The sequence below is a fragment of the Schistocerca serialis genome, chromosome 9 (genome assembly GCF_023864345.2).
Source record: "Schistocerca serialis cubense isolate TAMUIC-IGC-003099 chromosome 9, iqSchSeri2.2, whole genome shotgun sequence".
NCBI lineage: Eukaryota > Metazoa > Arthropoda > Insecta > Orthoptera > Acrididae > Schistocerca > Schistocerca serialis.
The window spans coordinates 38,999,711-39,026,831 of NC_064646.1; the positions used below are offsets into that span (position 1 = coordinate 38,999,711).

The 27,121-nt window shown below is 40.2% G+C and overlaps 1 protein-coding gene across 2 annotated transcripts in view; it reads left to right on the forward strand.

The window, feature by feature from the left end:
- Positions 1-7,220: 7,220 nt before the first annotated feature.
- The window catches only part of LOC126419841 (UDP-glycosyltransferase UGT5-like), an 81,763-nt gene continuing 61,862 nt past the window's right edge, over positions 7,221-27,121 (forward strand). For both annotated transcript variants that reach the window (XR_007576006.1, XM_050087092.1), the window contains exon 1: positions 7,221-7,322. Coding sequence is in view for 1 of the 2 variants with exons in the window: in XM_050087092.1 (XP_049943049.1) it covers positions 7,317-7,322 (6 nt within the window). In the remaining variant the exon portion in view is untranslated. The remainder of the gene's footprint in view (positions 7,323-27,121) is intronic.

Sequence of the window (27,121 nt, forward strand, 5' to 3'; positions counted from 1 at the left end):
AATTTTGAGATGTACCGATGATATTCTAATTCTGTCAGAGACAGCAAAGGACTTGGAAGAGCAGTTGAACAGAATGGACAGCGTCTTGAAAGGAGGGTATAAGATGAACATCAACAAAAGCAAACGAGGGTAATGGAATGTAGTCGACTTAAGTCGGATGATGCTGCTGAGGCAGTTAGATTAGGAAATGAGACACTGAAATTAGAGCATGAGTTTTGCTATTTGGGCAGTAAAATAACTGGTGATGGTCGAAGCAGAGAGGATATAAAATGTAGACTGGTAACGGCAAGAAAAGCGTTTGTGAAGGAGAGAAATTTATTAACATTGAATATAGATTTAAGTGTCAGGAAGCCTTTTCTGAAGGGATTTGTCTGGAGTGACTGGAGTGTAGCTTTACATGGCAGTGAGAGGTGGACGATAAACAGTTCAGACAAGAAGAGAATAGAAGCTTTTGATGTGGTGCCACATGCTGAAAATTAGATGGGTAGATCTAGTAACTATTCACGGGGAACTGAATAGAAATGGAGAGAAAAGGAATTTGAATTTTGAGACATGTGTATTCTCTTCCCAATGGGTTACAGTAACACACAAACAAAACGATTTGTGCAGCACGTATACGAGTTTAGCCGACGAAACGTGCGGTGGACGTGTTTATCTGACCAGACATGTAAGAAAAATGAAAGCGTTCTTGGACATCCATCCTTCACCTCGCTCCATTCTGTGTCATCCCACACCATTGGTCGGAGGCTCAAGGCAGCCCGACTGCGGAATTACGACCCCATGTGCAGGTTGCCATTAACATCACAACACAAAGATCTGCGTTTGGAGAGGTGCCAACACCGGGAAGTGAGAGTTGCTGACGAATGGCGTCGCATTGTGTTCAACAATGAATCTCTGTTGTGCACTGCCCAGGATGGCCATTCTCGGTGAGTGCAGCGGCGACCTGAAGAGAGGCCCCACTCTTCCAATACCTTGGAGAGACAAAGCGGTATCACTCGTGATGGAATGTTGCGCGGAGCCATCGGGTATGGTCTTAGGTCAAGGCTGGCAGTGCTTAAGGGAACACGGCACAGCTCTACGTCACGGGCATCCTGCGTCCTCATGTGTTACCTCTCATTCGACAATATTGTGGCGCCATTTTTCAACAGGACAACGTTCCTACAGTGGCCGCACGTGTCTCTGTGAATTGTCTGCGTGTTGTTGAGGTACTTCCGTGGCCAGCAGCAACCCCAGATCCATCCCCAGTTGGACACCTGTGGCATCAGATCGGATTCTGGCTCGGAACCAGTGCCCGTATCAACAGCTGTGGACCAGGTTACCTCACCAGAGGATAAGACGGCTTTACGATACCCTTCCCAACCAAATCAGAGCACGCATGCAGGAGAAGACAGCACTGTCACACTGATAGATAGGCTCATAAGCTTTCACTAAATTTGATTCAGTTTTATAATCACTGAAATAACACTTACATAGGCAGGTTGTTCGGCCGCCTAGAATTGGTAGGAGGGAGGGGGAGGGGGGGGGGCTGAATACTATCCAGTGTGCTGCGGCCGGGTGCTGCGGCCGGGGCAGCAGAACAGACTGTTGCTGGTCAGCCCAGATATTAAGGTGGGGACAGGGTGGCAGGAAATGGGTAGAGCCCAGAGCATGTGGACAGCAGTTGCTCGCTTAGTCAGAGGACAGAGAGTGCACCAGAAATGGTGGAGCATAAGGCAGTCTGAAAGGTGGCCTCTTACAACTTATAGAAATTCTAGAGTAAATCACAGTTCCACAATAAAACAAATCTGAACACAACTGATATTCAAGAAAAGGAGGCACAGCCAATGAAACAATAACATTTTGATTATCTTGACCACATCTCATTGCGGATGTAGGACGTCGCAGGCTGGGCAGACTGGTAAAACGGGACAGGTGGCGAACTGTGGTGGAAATAACATTATACTTTAATGCTGGCCAGAGTACAAGTGTGTCTGAACACACAGTGCACGGAACACTCATAAGAATGGGCCTCTGCAGCCGACGACCCATGCGTGTGCCGTTCTTGAAAACACGACATCGGCCACTTCGACTGAAGTGGGCATATGACCATCGGTACTGGACACTGGTGCATTGGCTGAGCATTCAATGGTCTGATTCTTCATCACTCCGATAAGAGGGCACGAATCGGTCGTCTTCCAGGGGAACAGCTCCTGCAAGACAGTGACAAGCTGCCTGTGGCTCCATTACGCTTTTGTGAAGATCCACGAGGCCATACATGGGTTCAGTGGATGTCGAGCAAGACACAATGACGATCAAGGAGTATCGTACGATGGTTGCAGATCACGTACACACCTTCATGACAATAACGTTTTTCAACAGCAGTGCCATTTTTCAGCAACGTAATGCGCCATGTAACAAGGAGAGGAGTGTGATGAAGTGGTTCGAGGAACACAGTGGCAAGTTCCAATTGATGTGCTGGACCCTCAACTCACCAGATCTGAACCCGATTGAACACATCTGGGATGTCAGAGCTCATCACCCCCACTTCCCCGGAATTTACGGGAATTAGGTAACATGTGCGTGCAGATGAGGTGCCAACTCTCTCCAACGTCCTTCCAAGGCCTCATTGCTTACATACCATGACACGTCACTGCTGTTGTCCGTGCCAAAGGTGGACAGTCCAGCTGTTAAGCAGGTGGTCAGAATGTTCTGGTAATCACCGTATTTTCACAATGAACCCTGGAATTACAGAATCTTAAAATGCTTCATTCGATTTCAGTAAATGATATTTTAGATTATGCCATTGGACTGTAGCTAACATCAATGAAAACTATGTATCTGTAACTATTTTATTTATTGATTTATTATTTTTATGTCATTTTTACTATGCAAATTTTTGTCAGAGCATTGTATCCTCCACCATAACACAGTAACTGATTGCAGCATGAGTACCTCACATCTTCTCTAACTTCTATGATTATTTAAGGAATCTAATACCGCCAATAACTTTAGTTCAATATGATTAAAGTCTATACAAAAAATCACTGTAAATTAAAAATGATCATTCGCCTATCATAGCTGATACCACTATTGAAACGAGTGCCAAAAGAGGCTTTTATCAAACAGACATGAATAATTGTTTAAGCGATATTTGACAAGATTTTGCAGTCACTTAACGTGAGCAGACTTTCACAAGAATGCTAGCTTATTTTTTATGAACAAACTTTTTTTGCATTTACTGTAAATTATCTGAATGTGAATGTTTATAATATTACATGTTGTTGTAATATAGTAATTTAGTGAGGAAATCATTAAATTCAAAATCACGTCAGTAGAACATAATAACGATCTGTTTTTGGTGGCGACAACCTTCAGCCAATGGAGAAGCGGGCAGTGGCGGAATAATACTGGAGTCAAGTGGAGAAAGACATTTCTCGAGTGGGGGCGCTCAAGAGAGCGATTTGGGGCACTTTAACGTTTTATTTGGTGAAAGGAAAACCTGTCTGTGGCAACGAGCGTTATTCAGTCGCGTGGGTGATAGGCTCCGGGGTGTGAGTGACCACTACTGTACTTTAACTTTTGAAGAGAGGCTAACTTTCGCGAGGTTCGAATGTGTGAATAGACAGAGCATGAGTTTCTACTTGTCATCTCTCGTGTGTTACTATGGAAATTGTCATACTGAACTCTAAATTACGTCAACTGGCGAATATTTCGTGTATTGTGATCACGAAATGGGCTTACCGTAGTTTTCCGCGTTTCCTGGTTTGGGGATCCTTTTACCATTCTAATAACGCTCTCAAAGCAACTTCATTGCATCATTATAAGGTTGTTTTCTGTATGTGTTTTTTCCTGTCTTGAATAAACGTTTTTCAACAGAATTCTCTGGTGTTGTCTACATCAGTTAGTGAAGTTACAGTAGAACACATTTTTATTAATTATTCATTTATCATTTATTTAATATTTCTGTTTATTTGATTAATTCGCAGTTCTAAAAAAAATGGTTCAAATGGCTCCGAGCACTATGGGGCTTAACTTCTGAGGTCATCAGTCCCCTAGAACTTAGAACTACTTAAACCTAACTAACCTAAGGACATCACACACATCCATGCCCGAGGCAGGATTCGAACCTGCGATCGTAGCGGTCGCGCGGTTCCAGACTGTAGTGCCTAGAACCGCTGGGTCACTCCGGCCGGCTCGCAATTCTAGCCAATGCATATTCCATTCGACTGCGGGATGACATTTCCGGATTATTTATTATTTGCAACGAGTTATCTGCTGGACATGAAAGCAGACATGTGTGGTTCGAGTCTGTGACGACACCGAGCTATTCCTTTTTAAACATAGCCATGCATCTTCCAGTTACCTAAAGCATGACTAACTGCAGGTAAAGTCGCAGTTGGATTGCTCGTTTGGGATGCTGCTTAGAGCTACTACTCAGCTGAATGTTCATTACGTAATATCACTAAAATCAACCAGTTACGTGTCATCTCGTTCCCCCCTGCCTTTCTGCGTGCTTCACTTTTCTTGTCAGGCTGTGTAGTTGCTCCAAATATGTGTCTCCATTGTGAAACGATTTCCGCACCACGGTGGATGGTATCATCGTTCACTGGCTGCAGCTGGTGCAGACCATAATTTGGGTAGGATTTTCGTCCCATTCTTTTGGGTGTTCAACAGTAGATTTGTGTCACTGAAATGTGTCACAGTCTATTACAACCCTATCATTAACTACAAGGGAGAACACTGTACGTTTAGACCTGCTGGTGTTCTGTCGAGTGTGAATGGAACTTAACATATCTTGTCGATGATGGTTATTTATGGAAGCCTTATCTCAGGCAACGTTCATTAATGGTCAAATGGTTTTTTCCCTAAATGAAATGCTTTTGCCTGGTAGTACTGCCAGTTCACGTTTACTACCGAAAAAACTTTGACTCGTCTGTCAGCTACCAAGTTCATCAATAGTATCATATATATTATTTCTCAAGTCAGAATCTCTTTCATCAACACGTACTAATCATACAGGGATGAATGAGGTATCGATGGAAAGGTTTTTTAAGCAATTTCTGACATTGCACATCGATTTTGTACTAAAACGTACTATTTGTGGAGAATATTAACATAAAAAAGGTTCTTAAGTATCATTAGGCAAACGGGTGTTCGGACGCCCAGCTTAACACCTATATTTTACGAAGCTAGCTTACTGATCACGAATTACAAACTCTATTTTTATATTAGCTTATTAGAAATACTATTTTATTTGTTTTAAAGTGCTTATTAACTGGATAGCTTATATTCAGAATGGTCAGAGATAACATACGTGACTACTGCGGTAGTCCATTACCTCTGCCCCTACTCACTGAAGAAAATGAGAAACAAAAAGTGTACAAAGATTACATTCCTACGTGAAGTATCGTTTACACAGAGTTACTGTAACGCCCAGTAAGCAATTTTGTTCAAAATTATATGCATCAAAATATATATAAACAAGGCTTTTTTCATAAATTCAGGATTATTATTTCACGTCGTTCAGTTCGTTTTTAAAGTTGTTTTCTCTTCCGCACACTACTCCTATCCCAAAAATTACACCTATGCTAAATACTGTTATTTACAGCTATAGAAGTGCGAAAATTTCGCACCGGTCAACTGTTTACAACCAATGCTCAGCTGACTGACACCGGGAAACCAGATGTAATACCAGGGATAAACTGAACGCTATAGTATAATAAAATAATGGAATAGATGATAATAAAATGCGTGGCTTTTTAAAATGTATTGAATTAATGAGATTAATTTTTCGGCGTGAATGACAAGCACAATAAGCTGAGCTATGCCTGGAAATAAGTCCGTATTAGTTCATATTATTTTGCAGGGCGGAGTAGTTTCTTTATCCGCTGTAGATTTGTGCTTACCATTCTTTATAATACTACGTTTGGTCGCCGCGTTCACCTTTGAAGTCTTGACCGTGTTCCTATTAAGCTTATCGGACCTTCGTAATTTTCCAAAGTACACAGGTGGGCTTCAGTTATTGTAATTATTGTACTATTTGAAATAACAACTCACACGACCTTTCTGTTAATAAAACAATACTGTATTTTTCTAAACGGTGCACATATGAAATCCACACTCCTCACTTATTCATAGCGACCCCAAAATGGCGGTCTACAATTACTCGCTAAAAAATTGACGTGCTTCTCACTCTTTCACTAGCTGAGCGCGAATCCCTCCTTCCTCCTACCGGTACCAGAAAAAATCCTCTGTTTATTAACAACTGAAAGTCAAAAAATACATGACGGTAGGCATAGGCTCTATGATGGGCTACCGCTTCATCTTGTCTCTTTGCCTTTAAGGAAGACGAAAACATAAAGGAAATGCAAAAGGTTTATCACAACGCCCAGCGTGCCTCTTCGATTGACAAGAAGACATTTGAAAATGAGCCGGCCGCAGTGGCCGAGCGGTTGTAGGCGCTACAGTCTGGAACCGCGCGACTGCTACGGTCGCAGGTTCGAATCCTGCCTCGGGCATGGATGTGTGTGATGTCCGTAGGTTAGTTAGGTTTAAGCAGTTCTAAGTTCTAGGGGACTGATGACCTCAGATGTTAAGTCCCATAGTGCTCAGAGCCATTTGAAAATGAAAATCGTATTTGCGATGACTATAAACACGTCTCAGGGCGAAACGCTTCAAAGAGCAGGAGTGTATTTACCAAATCTTGTCATTACTTAATGACATCTGTATGTAGCCGTATCAAGGTTAACTTAATCGGCTGCCATTTTTGTATCCCTTAAAGAAAATGAAAAACAAAAAGTACACGAAGATTACAATCTTACGCATTGTAATACACTTTAAGGAATTTCGTTCAAAATAATGTTCATGGAATGATTGTCATACAACACAAAGTGTAGCTACTCTGTATTCGACGGATTTTAATCATTTAATTTTCGTATTCTCAACTGTATGCAAGCTGACAAAGGTAACTGATGAACTAATATACAACGTTTAAACGCTTTTACGGGGGGTAATTGGCGTCCAAAATAAATCAACAATTGAGTTTTAAATTTCAGCAGAGGACAACAGGAAGTCGTAGGGACACTAATCCGTTTCACATGACAACCGCAGATCTTATCGTCGCATGCACTAGAGGTAAACAGTTTTGCTATCTGTGAGCTCACGTGAGTGTGGCGCCGCTGTGTCACGCACTTAAAGCGACGCTCCTTTATCGGGCAAGGCCAACCGGCTAAAGAGGCGGGACGATCTAGGTCAGTCGGGCTTCATCCGGCAGTCGCAACGCACCAGCACGGATCACGCTGCTGGGCCCAAGGAGTACACGGGAATATCGACGCACAATGGAAGTAAGTTGGCAGCACTGCTTGATAAAACTGGTATGAAACTGGCTTCGTCGTACCAGCAGCGTGTGTGTTCAGTGTACGTAGTTTTGTTGCTGAGCGAGTCGACAATGTGGATAGGCGCTCATAAGATATACGTTGTGTGCTAAGGGGTAAGGGGACTGGTCCGTGAATACTAAGGGAAACCTTGAAAAAACTGTTTTCCAACAGTGTAACTCAAAGAATATGATTTGAAAGCACATATAACGCTTACCATCTGCTAAGACATCTTTTGGGAACATCTTCGTGTCTGAACCACAGCTTTAGCTCTCACACTTTTTTTAATTGAATTTTTTTGTTGCAAGTGAAATAAACCTTGCTAACTATTAATGTACACCATAGGTACACATGAGTCAAAATACAAACGAAGTAGAAGGTTTATTTTTTTCCTGTAAGTTCTTTACACTATCATCTTGAAAGCAGACTATTGAAAAGACGGTGCTGTCAGAAATTGGGGCACAAAAAATTTCAAGTATGATTATCAAATACTTCAGAAAAGAATTCAGTGTTTTTCTTCAAAAAAGCATTTTTTTCAAAGGTAAGTCACAAGAGTAGTCTGCTTTGTAGTTAAGCATGTTTTAAGACAGTATACAAAATTACAGCTCTCTGTGTTTAGTAATTTTTTCGACAGTGTGTACCAGAACGTGAAATAATTTAACTTTCGGTGAATTAAAGTTAAAGTTAAAACTTGCTTTTTCTGTTAAACTTGCATGGCACTAATGCATCCCAGGTCCCTATTCATCTCGTTTCCTGTGTTTCTCTTCCTCCCTTCTACTTTTCACTCTTCTTTTTCTTATTCTTGCTTCTTTGGTGGTTTCCAACACTGATTTTTCTGCTTCGAAGAGTGCCCTTCGGTCAATGTATATTAGTGCTGTATGCATATTTACAGGCAAACCCATCAGCTCCATGACATTAAGCCTTGGCATTGCACCGACGTTGAAACGTAGAACAGCATCTAGCACACCGATTTTCAAAGTATTTATTCCTACCAGAACAGTTTTCGGTGTCCGTTCCCATATACAATTGTTGAAACTTTCATTTGGATTTTGAGTCCTAGCCGGCCGGAGTGGCCGAGCGGTTCTAGGCGCTACAGTCTGGAACCGCCCGACCGCTATGGTCGCAGGTTCGAATCCTGCTTCGGGCATGGATGTGTGTGATGTCCTTAGGTTAGTTAGGTTTAAGTAGTTCTAAGTTCTAGGGGACTGATGACCTCACATGTTAGGTCCAATAGTGCTCGGAGCAGTTTTTTCAAAAGCCAAAAGTTAAAGACAGTCCTGATCATTCATTACAATAGTAATTACAGTTTTATGCACAAAGTCTCAGCGGTAAAAGAAAATGCACACGGAAGTAGTGGATTCCCATGCAGTCTTGAAGAAGTAGTGTTGTCCTTCCAACGGAAAGACAGTACTGACTCTTGACATGCAGACAGGTAATGGGCCACAACAGAGCAAACCCACAGCAGAGTCAGTCGAAGTTTTGAAGAATATTGGTAGGTAGGTCATCACAGAGCAGACCTGTAGTATTTCTTGTAGAGATAATGGTATTTGTGGTCCACCACAGTTGCAGACCCACTGTAGTCCTTGTAGAGACTATGATATTGGTGGGCCACCAAAGATGCAGACCCACTGTAATCCTTGTAGAGATGGCAAGCAGCCATCCGTTGCGACTGTGCGGTCCACAATCACCATCGAAGAGTCTTGCAGATAATATAACAAGTTAATGAACCACCACTTGTGCACTAAAAAAAAAAAAAAAAATTGAAATGCCCTTCGAACCAGCAATGCTGTTAACCAGTCCCTTACTGAATTATCAACACACGTGATAGCACTAAGAGTCCTTTTTTCTAACTTCTCACATATTGTGCATATACTGTGACCAACAGAAATGTGTGCACTGAAATGAAAACCTACTATTTACTTAATTTGAAGAACTGGTGTCAATTACAATTTTATGACATGAGAATACATCTATAAAGGTACAAAAAAACATAATTAAGAAACGTAATGATAACATTAGTAGTAAACCAGGTGTTACAAAAGAATAGAAATAAGCATATACATGAGTAGTATAGGAATTGTGACACAAGCAGATAAATGAAAAAAAAGAGAATATTGCTATAGCTACATAGATACTCTGCAAATCACATTTAAGTGCCTGCCAGAGGGTTCATCGAACCACCTTCACAATTCTCTATTATTCCAATCTCGTATAGCACGCGGAAAGAACGAACACCTGTATCTTTCCGTACGAGCTCTGATTTCCCTTATTTTATCGTGATGATCGTTCCTCCCTATATAGATCGGTGTCAACAAAATATTTTCGCATTCGGAGGAGAAAGGTGGTGATTGGAATTCCTTGAGACGATTTCGTCGCTACGAAAAACGCCTTTCTTTTAATGATGTCCAGTACAAATCCTGTATCATTTCTGTGACACTCTCTCTCATATTTCGCGATAATACAAAACGTGCTGCCTTTCTTTGAACTTTTTCAATGTACTCCATCAGTCCTATCTGGTAAGGGTCCCACACCGGCCAGCAGTATTCTAAAAGAGGACGGACAAGCGTAATGTAGGCAGTCTCCTTAGTAGGTCAGTTACATTTTCTAAGCGTCCTGCCAAAAACGCAGTCTTTGGTTAGCCTTCCCCACAACATTTCCTATGGGTTCCTTCCAATTTAAGTTGTCTGTAATTGTAATACCTAGGTATTTAGTTGAATTTACGGCTCTTAGATTAGACTGATTTACCGTGTAACCAAAGTTTAACGAGTTCCTTTTAGCACTAATGTGGATGACCTCACGCTTTTCGTTATTTATGGTCAACTGCCACTTTTCACACCATTTTCTTTTCTAAATCGTTTTGCCGTTTGTTTTGACCTTCTGATGACTTTATTAGTCGATAAACGACAGCGTCATCTGCAAACAACCGAAGACGGCTGCTTAGATTGTCTCTCAAATCGTTTATACAGATAAGGAACAGCAAAGGGCTTATAACACTACCTTGGGGAACGCCAGAAATCACTTCTGTTTTACTCGATGACTTTCCGTCAACTACTACGAACTGTGACCTCTTTGACAGGAAATCACAAATCCAGTCACATAACTGAGACGATATTCCATAAGCACGCAATTTCACTATGAGCCGCTTGCGTGGTACAGTGTCAAAAGCCTTCCGGAAACCCAGAAATACGGAATCGATCTGAAATCCCTTGTCAATAGCACTCAACACTTCATGCGAATAAAGAGCTAGTTGTGTTTCACAGGAACGATGTTTTCTAAACCCATGTTAACTGTGTGTCAATAGACCGTTTTCCTCGAGGTAATTCATGATGTTCGAACACAATATATGTTCCAAAATCCTGCTGCATATCGACGTTAACGATATGAGCCTGTAATTTAGTTGATTACTCGTATTACCTTTCTTGAATATTGGTGTGACCTGTGCAACTTTCCAGTCTTTGGGTATGGATCTTTCGTCGAGTGAACGGTTGTATATGGTTGTAAAGTATGTAGCTAATGCATTAGCATACTTCGAAAGGAACCTAATAGATATACAGTCTGGACCAGAAGACTTGTTTTTATTAAGTGATTTAAGTTGCTTCACTACTCTGAGGATATTTACTTCCACGTTACTCATGTTGGCGACTGTTCTCGGTTCGAATTCTGGAATATTTACTTCGTCTTCTTTTGTGATGGCATTTCGGAAGGCTGTGTTTAGTAACTCTGCTTTGGCAGAGATAGTATCTCCATTGCTATCGCGCAGGGAAGACATTGATTGTTTCTTTCCGCGAACATAATTCACATACGACCAGAATCTCTTTGGATTTTCTTCCAGGTTTCGAGACAAAGTTTTGTTGTGGAAACTGTTATAAGCATCTCGCATTGAAGTTCGCGCTAAATTTCGAGCTTCTGTACAAGATCGCCAATCTTGGGGATTTTGCGTCTGTTTAAATTTGGCATGTTTGTTTCATTGTTTCCGCAACAGAAAATAAAACTGATACTTGGGCATAAATGAGAAAACATAACAGAATAAGTAAGATTTAAACATTTTTCCAGAGTAAAGAACAGGTTATATTTGAAGATAACAGTACTCCTCATCATAGTAAATGCAGCTTAGTATTAGAAAAATTCTACAATATAACTCCTACCAGATGAACACGTAAAGACAGGAAGAACATAGACACTCAAGGGTACACATAAACATATAGCAGAATAACACGGAAGGAAAGGACAGGGTTTTGTTTTCAGTATAACATTTGGTACTGCAGTATTTATCGTATTTCATTTTCAAACAACACATTCTTTAGAATGAGATTATCACTCTGCAGCGGAGTTTGCGCTGGTATGAAACTTCTAGGTAGATCAAAACTATGTGCCGGACCGAGACTCGAAATCGGGAGCTTTGCCTTTCGTGGGCAAGTGCTCTACCAACTGAGCTACCTAAGCACGACTCACGCCCCATCCTCACAGCTCTACTTCTGCCAGTACCTCGTCTCCTACCTTCCAAACTTTACAGAAGCTCTCCTGCTAAAGTGCGCGTCATTTACGACGGCGGCTGAGTTTAGGTTCGTTCTGCACATCTGACGTCACAAAACACAGTCAGCCAATGAACAGAGAACGACGTTGCCAGAGCTCGTCTGGTGTGCACAGCTCGGACGAGTGTCTTCAGTTTTAGAAACATTCAGTCATAAATAATGTAATTGAACAAAAGCAATACCTTGATAGCAGACTTTCTTTTATAGAAAGTTTGGAAAAAGCGTTCTTTATACCAATTGCTTCATATTCTATTAATTAATTAAACCAAACAAACAATAAGCCTCCTAATTCAGGCGATAGCAAGAAAAGGTGTTTGTATCATTCTCACTAACCGCTTTTCCGCAATAAAGAACAGTGGTAATTGTTTATTTCCTATTGTACTTTGACGAAACGTGAGTAATTTATAATCATACCAACAGTGTTTGTCGGTATTTTGCGTGACATATTAAAGTCCTCTGGGAGGTCTATTAAATGACAAGCTGCATTAGCCTAATGGTTAAAGTGTTTTGTTGCTAAGCGAAAGGTTCTGAATTCAAACCTCGTTCGGTGCTTAATATTTTCTTTATTTAAAAACAATATCAAAGTGTCTTACTTCATGAATTTTATTCGTTTGAATGCAATTTTTTGAAATTTCTAGTGGCAACTAAAATCGACCATATGGAAAGTATGCGCTATGGACTTTTACCTCTGCAAACTCTTCAAAATTTCGTGCAATGGTTTACTACATCTAACGCTGCACAATAACTGCATTGAACATCGAAACAAAATTAAGTCATTTATGGGGGGGAAGGTATCAGTCAAGAAGATGTGTAAAAATCAAATTTTTGGGCCAAATAGTTTTTGTGAATTCGAATGATAAAGTGTGTCAAAGCAGTCGAAACACCATGTATCTGCACAGGCGAGCAGTGCAGTGATGACAAAATCGCACGCAGCACGGAATGCGTGTAGCACGTCTCTGTAGCAGCGAAAGGGTTAATGTGGCCGTGGTGGCTTTACTTCATAAACTGCGTGCTCCCCCTAAACTTAAGTTTGCAAACTATACTATGGCGCTGCTTCTCTTGGCGCATACAACTGGCAACGCAGCAATTTCCCGCATCTGGGCAGGCATGCGCGAACCGCCAAGATAAAAGAATTGAACTATAGCAGAAGTAAAGCTGTGAGGATGGGGCGTGAGTCGTGCTTGGGTAGCTGAGTTGGTAGAGCACTTGCCCGCGAAAGGCAAAGGTCCCGAGTTCGAGTCTCGGTCCGGCACACAGGTTCAATCTGCCAGGAAGTTTCAACAGTTTCTTTACTTCTCAGAGATCTCCTTTAGTTCGTCATTATTCCCAAAAAGCCCTATCTTCGCATGCTTTCTGTATTAGTATTTTCACGTATTTTTTATCTCCATATTTGTTGTCAAGAAAGTCCTACCTAACCCTATTGTCCCTAAACCCTACTTTTCTATTCAGACCCTCTTTCAAAATAACTATTTCTAATTGTACAATACTCTTTTTGGCCCAAATCTTTTTCATATAACTTCTCAATGCAGTCTTTCCCTATTCTTCATATATAATTTCTTATATAATATCCCCTTCTTAAGCTAATTTAAATCTACTGAGTTCAGATACATAAACTAAGGGACAAGGCAATACAGCAGCATAAACATTACCACAAACAAGAACAAGAAAAAAATGCAAAGTGGCAAAGCAAGCAGCAATAAATGAAAATTAGCAAATCAAATGCAACATTGCAACTAATATCAGCCCATGTGCAGCAATAAGAAAAATAAGTCAGTAGTAAAACTGGCATAGCAGATAATACAAAGTGAAATTCAATAGGACAATTCCTGTCAAACAGCAGCAGCAAAAGCAATAAAGTATACCTAAACATGACAAAGCTCAAGCAGAAAAAATATTACAGCAATGCAGATAAAGGAAATGTCTGTTGTTGTTGTGGTCTTCAGTCCAGAGACTGGTTTGATGCAGCTTTCCATGCTACTCTATCCCGTGGAAGCTTCTTCATCTACCAGTAACTACTGCAACCTACATCCTTCTGAATCAGCTTAGTATATTCATCTCTTGGTCTCCCTCTACGATTTTTACCCTCCATGCTGCCCTCCAACACTAAATTGGTGATCCCTTAATGCCTCAGAATATGTCCCATCAACCGATCCGTTCTTCTAGTCAAGTTGTGCAACAAATTTCTCTTCTCCCCAATTGTAGTCAATACCTCTTCATTAGTTATGCGATCTACCCATCTAATCTTCAGCGTTCTTCTGCAGCCATTTGGAAAGCTTCTACTCTCTTCTTGTCCAAACTATTCATTGTCCACGTTTCACTTCCATACATGTCCACACTACATACAAATACTTGCAGAAACGACTTCCTGACACTTAAATCTATACTCAACGTGAGCAAATTTCTTTTCTTCAGAAACTCTTCACTTGCCATTGCCAGTCTACATTTTATATCCTCTCTACTACGACCATCATCAGGTATTTTGCTCCCAAAATAGCAAAACTCATTTACTACTTTAAGTGTCTCATTTCCCAATCTAATACCCTCAGCATCACCCAATTTAATTCGACTACATTCCATTATCCTCGCTTTTCTTTAGTTGATGCTCATCTTATATCTTCCTTCCAAGACACTGTCCATTCCGTTCAGCTGCTCTTCTAAGTCCTTTGCTGTCGCTGACAGAATTACAATGTCATCGGCGAACCTTAAAGTTTTTTTTCTTCTCCATGGATTTTAATTCGAACTCCGAATTTTTCTTTTGTTTCCTTTACTGCCTGCTCAATATACAGATTGAATAAAATCGGGTATATGCTACAACCCTGTCTCACTCTCTTCCCAACCACTGCTTCCCTTTCATGCCCCTCGACTCTTATAACTGCCATCTGCTTTCTGTACAAATTGTAAATAGCCCTTCGCTCCCTGTATTTTACCCCTGCCACCTTTAGAATTTGAAAGAGAGTACTCCAGTCAACATTGTCAAAAGCTTTCTCTAAGTCTACAAATGCAAGAAACGTAGGTTTGCCTTTCCTGCCATGGCTTATTAAACTATTAGTTCGGTAATTTTCACATCTGTCAACAGCTGCTTTCATTGGGATTCGAATTATTATATTCTTCTTGAACTCTGAGGGTATTTCGCCTGTCTCACACATCTTGCTTACTAGAAGGTAGAGGTTTTTCAGGGATGGCTCTCCCAAGGCTATCAGTAATTCTAATGGAATGTTGTCTACTCTCGGGGCCTTATTTCTGCTTAGGTCTTCCAGCGCTCTATCAAACTCTTCACGCAGTGTCGTATCTCCCATTTCATCTTCATCTACATCGTCTTCCATTTCCATAATATTGTCCTCAAGAACAACACCTTTGTATAGACCCTCTATATACTCCTTCCATATTTCTGCTTTCCCTTCTTTGCTTAGAACTGGGTTTCCATCTGAGCTCTTGATATCCATAGAAGTGGGTCTCTTTTCTCTGAAGGTCTCTTTAATTTTACTGTAGGCAGTATCTATCTTACCCCTAGTGAGATATGCCACTACATCTTTACATTTGTCCGCTAGCCATCCCTGCTTAGCCATTTTGCACTTTCTGTCGATCTCATTTTTGAGACATTTGTATTCCTTTTTGCTTGCTTCATTTACTGCATTTTTATATTTTCTCCTTTCATCAATTAAATTCAATATATCTTCTGTTACCCAAGGATTTCTACTAGCCCTCATCTTTTTGCCTACTCCATCCCCTGCTGCCTTCAGCATCTCATCCCTCAAAGCTACCCATTCTTCTTCTACTGTATTTCTTTCCCCCATTCCTGTCAATCGTTCCCTAATGCTCTCCCTGAAACTCTGTACAACCTCTGGTTCTGTCAGTTTATCCAGATCCCATCTCCCTAAATTCCCACGTTTTTGCAGTTTCTTCAGTTTTAATCTAAAGTTCATGACCAGGAGAATGTCTATTTACACCTTAATACCTACGTCACATCTTAGCACTAGAGTGATGCATCACAATAATTCATTCTACCAAACAAGTTACCAAGTCGTTGAAAAAAATTATGTATGCAATTCCTGTGAAGGTAAATGTTTATTTACATCCTAACATCTATATCAGTTCTCCTTCCTGTACTTCTTTAGTTTCCTAGTGCTGCCCTTTTTGTTAAGAATGAAATTATTATTTAATGGATATGTAGGCAGAAATTATTTACATTAGTGCATCTATTAATTTTTTCCTGTATGTTAACCAATGCTGCAGCACAGCTAGAATGTAGATATCAAATAAAATAGGCAAATATATATAAGGCAAAGTATAAAGATGTCATTCACTAGCCATATGGTATTTCATAAGGCAGTAAAAAAAAATCTCTCAACTAGAAAGACAGTACTCATAATGAGGTGTGTAGACATAAGATATTTCCCATCATTTCATAGGCATTTCAGTATATATCAGAAAGTACAAGATTCAAAGAGTACTCATATGTTTTCAAGTATGAGCGTGTCGTGTTTCTACAAAGAAATTTCAATAGCGAGGTTAATTGTCACTTTTTTTCTACACCTGTGCCTCTGAAAGGCCCAAACTAATGGTTTTTCTGCAGGTGACGGTCGCGCAGCTGGACGCCCACAGCGCACAACGTCAAGGTCACTCACCTGCTTTACTGAAATGTTTACGACAGCAGTTTCCACTACAGTGACAGTTAGATGCCAATAAAAATTTCACAGGTCGCAAATTTACGTTAGAAGTGTGTAGAAACAAAATCTCATACATAACAGTGTCTAAAACATTTTCCATCGGCATTGTGGTACTTACATTCACACACACACTAACCCTTCACAATGATCACAACCACACCTCGACGTCACAATACAGATCGTCGTCGCAATAATAACATCATAACACCTTAATCAAATCTCAAAAATGTCACAGCTTTCTTCAATAATTTCGAAGTCTCTAAAAAAAAATGCTCTAGTAGTATCACAGTGGTTTCTCAAGGAAATATGAACAGTTCTCAAAATGCAGACCAAATACAATTTCATAAGTGTGAAGTTAATCAACTGTGTATACATGCTGGCCGGTGTGGCAAAGCGCTTCTACGCTCTTCAGTCTGGAACCGCACAACTGCTACGGTCGCAGGTTCGAATCCTGCCTCGGGCGTAGACGTGTGTGATGTCCTTAGGTTAGTTAGGCTTAAGTAGTTCTATGTTCTAGTGAACTGATGACCTCAGATGTTAAGTCACATAGTGCTGAGAGCCATTTGAACCATTTGTAATTACGTAAACATGTGTCACTGACATGGGAAAAAAAGTTTGTCTCTCAGAAAAATATGGTCTGTTAGAGAAATATGGTACTGATGTGTGAAACTGAATAAGCAAATACCATATTAGCTAGGGCTCCTAGCGCTTGCCACACACTTAGTACACAAATTAAGCATACTCCCCTGAGGGTTAATGCAATTATGACCTCGGAAGATGAAATATATCACTAAAAACCTTCACTGTATCACTGTAATTCAAGAATCTTTCTAAACTGTTCCAAGTAGCTCTAAACTGTGCATGTCATTACTTAACGGTAAAGCTGTGCCAAGTGTCGTATCTATCGCCGTCCATAAGCAAAGTTCTGCAGAAGTCAATGTCATAAACAAAACTGAAATGCTATGCGTATAGATGTCGTAGTTACTACGATAATTGTTGTGATCAAGAAAATACTGCACTCTAACGTATTGTTGTGTTACGGAAAAGGGTGTCTCATTGTAGCTATACCACAAAAGTTACTGCTAAAACATGTTTTACTTTTCAGGAGAATGCAGAAAAACTGTGCAGTCACAAAACAAATACAGTGCAAAAGTAAGAATGTAAATTGTGTCACTCATTAGTAGCGTCGTGATATAACCGTGTAGCTGTCAAACAAACCAAATAATAAGTTATCTGTAATCTCTCAGAAACTACTTTAAATATAAAATGCCTTTTTAAGTAAACCAAAATGTTGCATTATATTCTCATTAGCAGTCAATGTTCCAAATATGTAAGCACTATAGTCGTTATGTAATCCTGCAACCAACAAACAAAAATGTATACACAATAACACTGTGTCGTCTGTTCACTATAACAATGCATTCGTAATTACTGTCTAAATAAGTGCCCTAGGTTCTTGACTGGATAGTTAACTTCATAGCAGGTTCGAATCCTGCCTTGGGCATGCATGTGTGTGATGTCCTTAGGTTAGTTAGGTTTAAGTAGTTCTAAGTTCTAGGGGACTGATGACCTCAGATGTTAAGTTCCATAGTGCTCAGAGCCATTTAGTTAATTTCAAAACATTATTGCATGTTAACAGTTTCCAAGTATGACAACGCGTGATAGTAAAGTGAAGTGAAAAATTTTATGGCAAAGACTAAGTTAAAAGGAAGATTATATCTCAATAAACGTTTTTACATGTGAAATGTGGTGTAGTCCTTTACTTTTCTTAGTATGCGGAGTTTCAACTTCAGCGCAGTTATCATGTGGCATACGTCGGATCCTGTAAGGCTCATTGTAAATCAGAAAGAATTTATGACTCTTATGTGACAATGAATGAGCTTTAATGAGATCTTTCTGACCATTATATTGTTTCTTTCCATTTGCTTTTCCGTATAGTTTTCTCCTTTTGTCTGCAGCAGAATTAATATTTGTATTAGCCAAATCAGTTATGTCTTTGTGTCGAAGTTTACATATATTCGGAAAAGGTAAAAGCTCTCTGATTCTGTTCGGTGGTTCTTCATTCTTCAGTTCAAGAATAGCTGGTAAAGCAGTGGAGTCATGAGGCATTTCATTCAGCTCGTTTTGAAATAAGTGTAAATATCTGTCCCAATACTGATGCTTTCTGTGACAATGATGTCTTCAAAGCTTATTGATTTCTTTCATAATCCATTCAGATGGGTTATAATGTGGTGAGTACAATGAAATAAAAACAGGTTTGATTTTATGATTCGGAAGCATGCGTGACCAAACAGCAGATCTGAATTGCGGTCCGTAGCAACGTGTCCAACTTCTCGTACGAAATCTTTAACAAAGGCGTTGGATACAGACTGTCCAGTGGCTTTACGTAACGGTGTGAAAGAAAGAAATTTTGATGTAAGTTCAACAGCGACTAGAACGTACGAAAATTCATTCGATGTTCTGACAAGGGGTCCCAAAAGATCAACAGCAGCAAATCCTTTTAATTTAGTAGGAATGATAGGAAACAACAGGGCACGATGTAAGATGGTAGATGGTTTAGCTTTCTGACAAAGTTTACAAATAGACAAGACTCTTCGAATTCTCTTTTCCATATTGTTAAAATAACAACTCGTCAGAAGAATATGATAACATTTTCGTGGACCAAAATGCGTAGCTGAAATGAATGTACCAAATGAGCTTATTAACAAAATCGTCAGGAATGCAAAGTACCCATAGCTTGTCATCAGCAGTGCAACGTTTGAAGAGTATGTTGTTTCTAACCAGATAATAATGCCGAATCTACGTGCTTGTCCTTTCATGCCATTTGCTTTTGATGTCTTTCCAAATCGGATCCTTATCTTGTTCATGAGCTATGTCCTTTAAAGATGTGGTGATGAAGTTTTCAAAGGCGACTTTCTGAATGTAAAGAATACTGAAATTTTTTTCTAGGTTGCCGTCTGTGTTGCTTTTCTCAAGCCCAGCTGGTGAACGTTATAGTGCGTCCGGAACAATGTTGTCCTTGCCGGGAATGTAGACTATTGTGAAGTGGAATTCTTTCAGAAACAATGCCCTAAGTTTAAATCTGTCATGATTTAATTTTGAAGATCTACGAAACGCTAATGGACGATGTTCACTGTAAACCTTTACGTGTTTACCAGAAAAAAATAAACGGAATTTATTAAATGCCCATACGATAGCTAAAGCTTCTAATTCAGTGACAGAATAATTTTTTTCAGGTTTTGTTAGCACTCGGCTAGCAAAAGCGATGATTTTTCTGAACAGCAGTGTCATTTTCTATGGCTTCTTTATATAAATGGGCACCAAGACCGACTTTAGAAGAATCCGAGACTTAGAAAATTGCGGACTTGTTTTATTGTGGATGGAACTGGAATGGCTCTGACTGCTTTCAGCTTTTCGGGATCCGGATGAATGCCTTTAGAAGAAATAATGTGTCCCAAAAACTTCACCTTTGTCCTACCGAAATCAAACTTTTCCAAGTTAACTGTAATTCCAGATTCTGCAAAAATACGTAACACAATGTTGAATTTCTGCTATTAGATAATCGTCCACATATAAGGTGATGCGACGTTTTAAGAACTCAGGTAATATGGAATTTAGCACACGAATTAATGCTGCCGAAGAAATTTTCAAACCAAAAGGAAGTTTCCGAAACTGATAACAAACGCCGAAACAAAGAAAAGCTGTGTATTTTCTACATTTTGGATGAAGTTCATCTAATAAAAGCTGTATCTGAGATCAATAGAAGACACCACTTTTACACCATTAAAATTTTGAAGAAGTTCTTCCAACGTTTGTGGTCTGTCTGTTTACGGAATGATGATAGTATTTATCTGCCTCGAAACTAACACAAGCCTTATCGATCCATTTTTCTTCTCAACAACATGTAAAGGATTGTTGTATGAGCTTATAGCATGTTCAGTAATGCCCTCGTCAAGCATAGATTGTATTTCCGTTCTGACACAGTCTCTATAATGTGCCGGAATTACATATGGTCTGGCACTAAATTTAGTATGCTCACGAACTCGAAACTGGTATTGAAATCCTTTGATTGTTCCTGTTTTGTGAGTAAAAACTGTGGGATGTGCTTGTAAAATGTCAAAAACGTCTTGCTTATTAGTGTCATTACAGTTCTCAGTTGTTTAGATTTTATTCTGAATTAAGTCATTAGTATCAAATACGTCATCAATATCATCCCTGTCAATACTTGCAAAGTGACTACTAGTGTCAAGTTCCGCCGAAAGTTCCGAACTGTTATCTAACAAGAGGTAGAGCCGATTAATTTCCTCGTCATGATTTGAGAGCCAATCTTCAAATTTCAAAGCTATTGACTTACCTTCTTTCTCTAAACTTATTTCAGGATCGTGAAAGTTTAATATTGCTTTGTATTCATTCAAAATGTCTGCTCCCAATATAATTTCCGTCGACAATAATGGAACAATAAGAAAGATCATGGTGAATCTGTGGCTTTGACAAAAGAATTCTAAGTTAGTTTGTCGGCGTACATTTATACTTTTTCCAAAGATTGCACCTTGTAATTTAATTTAACGTAAAGGAAGTGTGGGGCAATCGTTCGATTTGTTGCATTTGCTAAAAGCTGTTTCACTAATTACGGAAATGGGACTGTCAGAATCGAGTACTGCCGTAAATTTTACATCATTTACTGTAATGTGAACTACAGGATGTTTAATGTTACTCTGTTTTACATTGTGTTCCTGGAGTAAGATGTCCCTAATGTCTTCCATTTTTAAGTAATTAATAGCCATGGAAGCTACGTCGTCAGCTTCGTAAGTATGTTTTGTGACTGCCAACGGTGTGAGTCATTGTCTACTGTCTCTTTGTTGTCGCACGTTGTTATTGGGATTCGGAGATCTAACCTCTACAATTTCAACTTGTCGAGAGGGCCCTCTCCTGTTTGAATCATGCCAATTTTGATTAACTTCAGGTCTGTTGTCATGATTAAAGCGTCTGTCGTCATGTCAGCAATTTCTATAGTCATTGTCTACTGTCTCTTTGTTGTCGCACGTTGTTATTGGGATTCGGAGATCTAACCTCTACAATTTCAACTTGTCGAGAGGGCCCTCTCCTGTTTGAATCATGCCAATTTTGATTAACTTCAGGTCTGTTGTCATGATTAAAGCGTCTGTCGTCATGTCAGCAATTTCTATAGTCATTGTCTACTGTCTCTTTGTTGTCGCACGTTGTTATTGGGATTCGGAGATCTAACCTCTACAATTTCAACTTGTCGAGAGGGCCCTCTCCTGTTTGAATCATGCCAATTTTGATTAACTTCAGGTCTGTTGTCATGATTAAAGCGTCTGTCGTCATGTCAGCAATTTCTATAGTTTCTTTCTTGTCGGTTATGTGGTGGCGAATTTCTCCCAGAGTCGTAACTGCGAAGTGGACCGTTGCGTCTGAAGTCATTTTGTCTCCGTTGATAATAATTGTTCTGGTTTCTATATTGTCTGTTTCTACGGTTGTCTCTGTCAAATTAATTACTATGGAAATGCGATCTTTGCCTATAACTGTTGTTATTCTGCCAACAGTTGTCATATAGGTGGTGTCTGTTTTGGCCACGATTTGCGTTATGAAAGTAGTCTTGTCGTGTCCAGTTATTATTTCTACCGTCATGAAATTGTGATGGATATGACCTGTAATTGTTGTGTTCCTGTTATCGCATTGCGTTACTATCAGTGTCTATTTCCAATTCTTGCAACAGTCCCTGAAAAGCTTCGATGTCGTCTTTGCAACGTCCTACCAAAATAATATGTCGTAAATGTTCCAGCAATTTAATGAAGCAAATGCGGACGACATAAATGTGCAACATGTCTTCAAAATATTTTACCGGACTGGGAAATTCAAACTGTTCAAAATGCTTTATCATTATGGTGCTATGTTTTACGAGATCTTGAGTAGCTTGAGACCAATTTGCTAAGAGGAAGGCATTTTAAAATTCTCCTTAACTGTGACAATAGCGAATGACCGATCGTATTCTTGCAGCTGGTTCATTATCTAAGTAGCCACACATAAATTCTAATCTGTGCTCTAATGACAAGTTCGGAGGAAAACAATGAGAGAGTTGATGAAGCCACGCTTGTGGATGAATGTCGTTACCAGAACTCTTAAATGTGTAGTAATGAACAGCTTATAGCCAAAATCATCGTGTCAGCGGGTCGCAAATCGGTCGTTGTTACGTCGTATCGGCGGTTCCATCTCAAAATTCGATCCACCTTGCAAATTTCTTTCATAATTTCAGAAATGCCCTGTGTTATTACTTTGTGGCTTTTCCGTATTTTTAAATCCTTCTTCTCGTGTCGGAGCGCGAGTGTTCCCTGAAATATGTAATTCTTGTATTACATGTGCCAACTGATCTTGTACTTCCCGGATTTATCCTTTGTGTTGCGTATTAATTTGATTCTGATTTTGTTTTTTGCCCGTTCTCTTCTGTGTCAGTAAAGGCTGCCGGTCTTGTGTCATTCAGATCATCATCCACCTTTGTAGATAAGTCAGTGAACTGATAGGAAAGTTCGGCTACTTTCTCTGCTAATGAACTAATTTCCTCCGTGTGTTTTCTGAACCAAGTTTCAGAGTGTCCGTTTGTGTCGAAAGCGTATCTACTTTGTCCTTTAAGTTTTCCTGAGTTTTTGCAAGTTGCGTAACCGAATCGGTAGATGCAACTGAGTCAGTTTTAGCTTACAAGGTGTCGTGATTTTCATGAACAATAGTTTGCAGTTCTTTTATGGCTGCTTCGTGATTCTGTAATGCATTTTCATGACGCGGAAACATAGTTTGAAAATGCTTACAAATTTGTGTTTTTATGTCATTACAGACTTTTTGACATTTCGTTTCGATTTTAAGTAACTCGGCAGTTAAATCTTTACGTATTTGTTCAGGCATTTGTTCTATTGAGTCTAACTTTTGAAGCTTTTGCTGTGTTTGTCTCCGATTTTGTTTCATTGTGTCTAACTTTTGAAGCTGTTGCTGTGATTGTTTTTGACTTTGTTCAAGCGTTGTGTCTAACTTTTGAAGCATTTGTCCCATTTGTTGCATTTGTTTTAGTAACAATGCATTGGTGTCTGAAACATGTTCCTCTGTGCTTTTCGGCAGTGCATTTGCACCGGCAACATTCACATTTTGAAAAGCAGATAATATGTCTTGACTTAAATGAGAAAGAGGTAAGGACGCAAAACCTGAATCTACGTTATTTGCAAGATTTTGTCCTGTCATTTCGGATTCCTGAGGCGAGCTGTCGTCAACAGATCGATCGATAATATTTTCCTGTTCACTAATTATTTCCCACCTACACCATTATTTATTGCCTGGTCCATTTCCATATGCACAATTACCAAATTACTACTTTGAATATCTGTTCACTCATTACACAGTGGTGCTGATAAGCTACGCTCGTCGTCACTATCATTTCTCAGTTTACTTTGGAGCCTAGTGTTACGTTTTTCACACGCCATAATTATCACGTATTTCACATGATAACACAGAAAAGCACAATTAGAAGAGCAAAAATAAGAAAACACATTAAAATAGCACTGAAAATAATATCTAATTAATTGTAAGCACGACTGCGGAATACTTTGTGCAAATCTACAGGCATGCCACAACTGTTTTACAATACGACAATGAAAAACTACAACTACAAGGAAATTCTCTCTACAGTTACGCGCTAGCAATAAGCAGTGACTACACTAATAACTCAAACTACAAGAAAAAATCAGAAGATTGCAGTGAGGTACCCTCGGCTAAGGGTCGACATATGTAACTTCCACTTTGAATGTAAAGAATGACTGTGCTGGTAAAACTTCAACGTTACTTGATTTTCAAACTCCAGAGTCAAACTGAACGTACTCAAACATTTCTCTCTTTACTTATTCTGATCATTTCTAAACTGACACACAGTATGTTAGCGCAATGCAATCTGATTTTCAAAAAACCCTACAAAAGAATAGCCCTGACCAACAATAACCTTTACTCTTCATGAATCACTTACCTCACAAAAATCTTCGTTACTCGAACTACTGCTATACAGCGAGCGTCAATACTGCCAGCTAAATAAAAGATTCTAACTACAGCAGGCAATAACTACTGATATGCACAGAGTTAGCAAATGAAAGATTTTGGTAGAGAACAAACAATGTATTTACCTTAATAGTGTTCAAAAGTCATAATATATATTCGTGACATCCAGTTTGACAAATCTCTTTTTCTGACAGACACACACCAGATCGTCCACTCATATTAACATCTCAGACCTCTGGCATTTCTCTCCCACATCCACCAATGCTGGCGGCTCACTTCCAACTGCACAACGCTACGCGCTGTTCACATCCAGCTGCCCAACACTACACCGGCGAAAAACTTTCAACAACGAGTCCAACCAGCCACAGACTGCACACAGCGGAGTCAGCGATTTTAATAGAGAGCGCTACGGGGCGTTACCAACATTTAAACCTAAACAGCTACTTACAACTTTTATAGGCCTAAGAGCGTGTCGTGGTATTACAATTTAAGAGCAAAAAAACATATTTCATATACACAACATTACAAAAACTGAAGTGATAAAAGTCATGAGGTATCTCCTAACATCATGTCGGATACCCTTTTGCATGCCACGGTACAGCATCTCGACTTAGCATGGACTCAACAAGTCATTCGAAGCCCCCTGCAGAAATATTGACACATGCAGCCTCTACAGCCGTCCATAATAGCGAATGTGTTGCCGGTGCAGGACTTTGTGCACGAAATGACTTATCGATTACGTCCCGCGAATGTTCGGTGCGCCAAATCATTCGCTCAAATTTTTCAGAATGTCCTTCAAACCTACCAGGAACAATTGTGGCGCAGCTACAACTCCATCGTTGTTTGCGAACATGAAATGGTTCAAATGGCTCTGAGCACTATGGGACTTAACTTCTAAGGTCATCAGTCCCCTAGAACTTAGAAATACTTAAACCTAAGTAACCTAAGAACATCATACACATCCATGCCCGAGGCAGGATTCGAATCTGCGACCGTAGCGGTCGCACGGTTCCAGACTGTAGCGTCTAGAGGCGCTCGGCCACCCTGGCCGGCGAACATGAAATCCGCGAATAGTTTCCAATGGTTTCCAAAGGCCAAACATAACCATTTCCAGTCAACGATCAATTCAGTTGAACCAGAGGACCCAGTCCAGTGCGTGTAAACACCGTTATGTAACAACTACCTGTTTGCACGGTGGCTGTTGACAAAGTGGGACCACGGCTTCGTAGGTTCTGCGCCATCCTCGAACGCTACCAGCAACTCTTACCAACTGAAATCTGGACTTATCTAATCAGGCCACGGTTTTCCAGTAGTCTTGGGCCAAACCGATATCGTCACGACCCAGAAGAGGCGTTGCAGGCTACGTCAGGCTTTTAGGCAAGACACTCGCGTCGATCGTCTGCTGTCATAGCCCCTAACGGATACGTTCGTGGTACGTCCCACACTGATTTCTGCAGCTATTTCACGGAGTATTGCTTGTCTGTTAGCACTAACAAGTTTACCCGAACAGCGGTGGTCTTCATCGTCGACCACTGTGTTGTCCGTGGTGAGAGGTAACGCTTGAAATGTGGTATTGTCGACACGCTCTTGACACTGTGGACCTGGGAATATTGAATTCCCTAACGATTTCCGAGTTGAAATGTCCTATGAACATTCCGCAGTCTGTTAATACCTGTGTTGCGGCCATAATGACGTCGCAAACCTTTTCAGGGCAATCACCCGAGTACAAAACGACAGCTCCGCCAATTCACTGCCCTATCGCTATCCCATGACCTCTATCACATATGAGTACTTACAAGCCTAGTTTGGTAAGGATGGAATAGGCAGTCGGTCGTGTGCCTGTATTAGCAACCATTCCATACTAATGCTGAAGTAATTTAGGAAAATCACGAAAATACTAATCATAATGGCCAGCCTCCACCCCCCCCCCCCCCCCAAATGCAAGGGCAGTTTGTTAAAAACAGTGCAAGCTAATTTGGCTAATCACAAGCGTACAAGGTACTGCTTTGTTTACACATTCTTCAAAAAAAGTTTGATGATTTGAAAAGCCTGAACCACACTGATCGTTCATGTCGCAACACCAGTCACTGCACGCAAAACACACACTATACACGCACAACTGCTGACGACAGGATCGTGGCGATTGTGTTTGCTTTCCGTTTTGTGTATCGTAGTTTCTCATTTGCTAGCCTGACATACTAATCCTGAAAGACATAAATCTACTGCATCGGGTGGCTGACATTTCTATTTTTTTGTTTTGTGTGCTACCACATTTCGGCTGTGTAGCTATTCTGAAGCAACTGTACGACTATCAGGTAAAAAAGCTATTCGGTTCAACAGAGAAAGCAGCATACAGACAAGCCGTTTACTAGTGTGGGAGACCAGCGGACTGTGTGCTGCGACATCCCACAGCAAACACGTCAGAGGTAAACCTATATGTACAAGTGCGCTTCATGTGTGTCCACCACCTCATTGCTCAATCTAATGAACGCCCAATAAGTGTGCAACAGCGTGTATACTC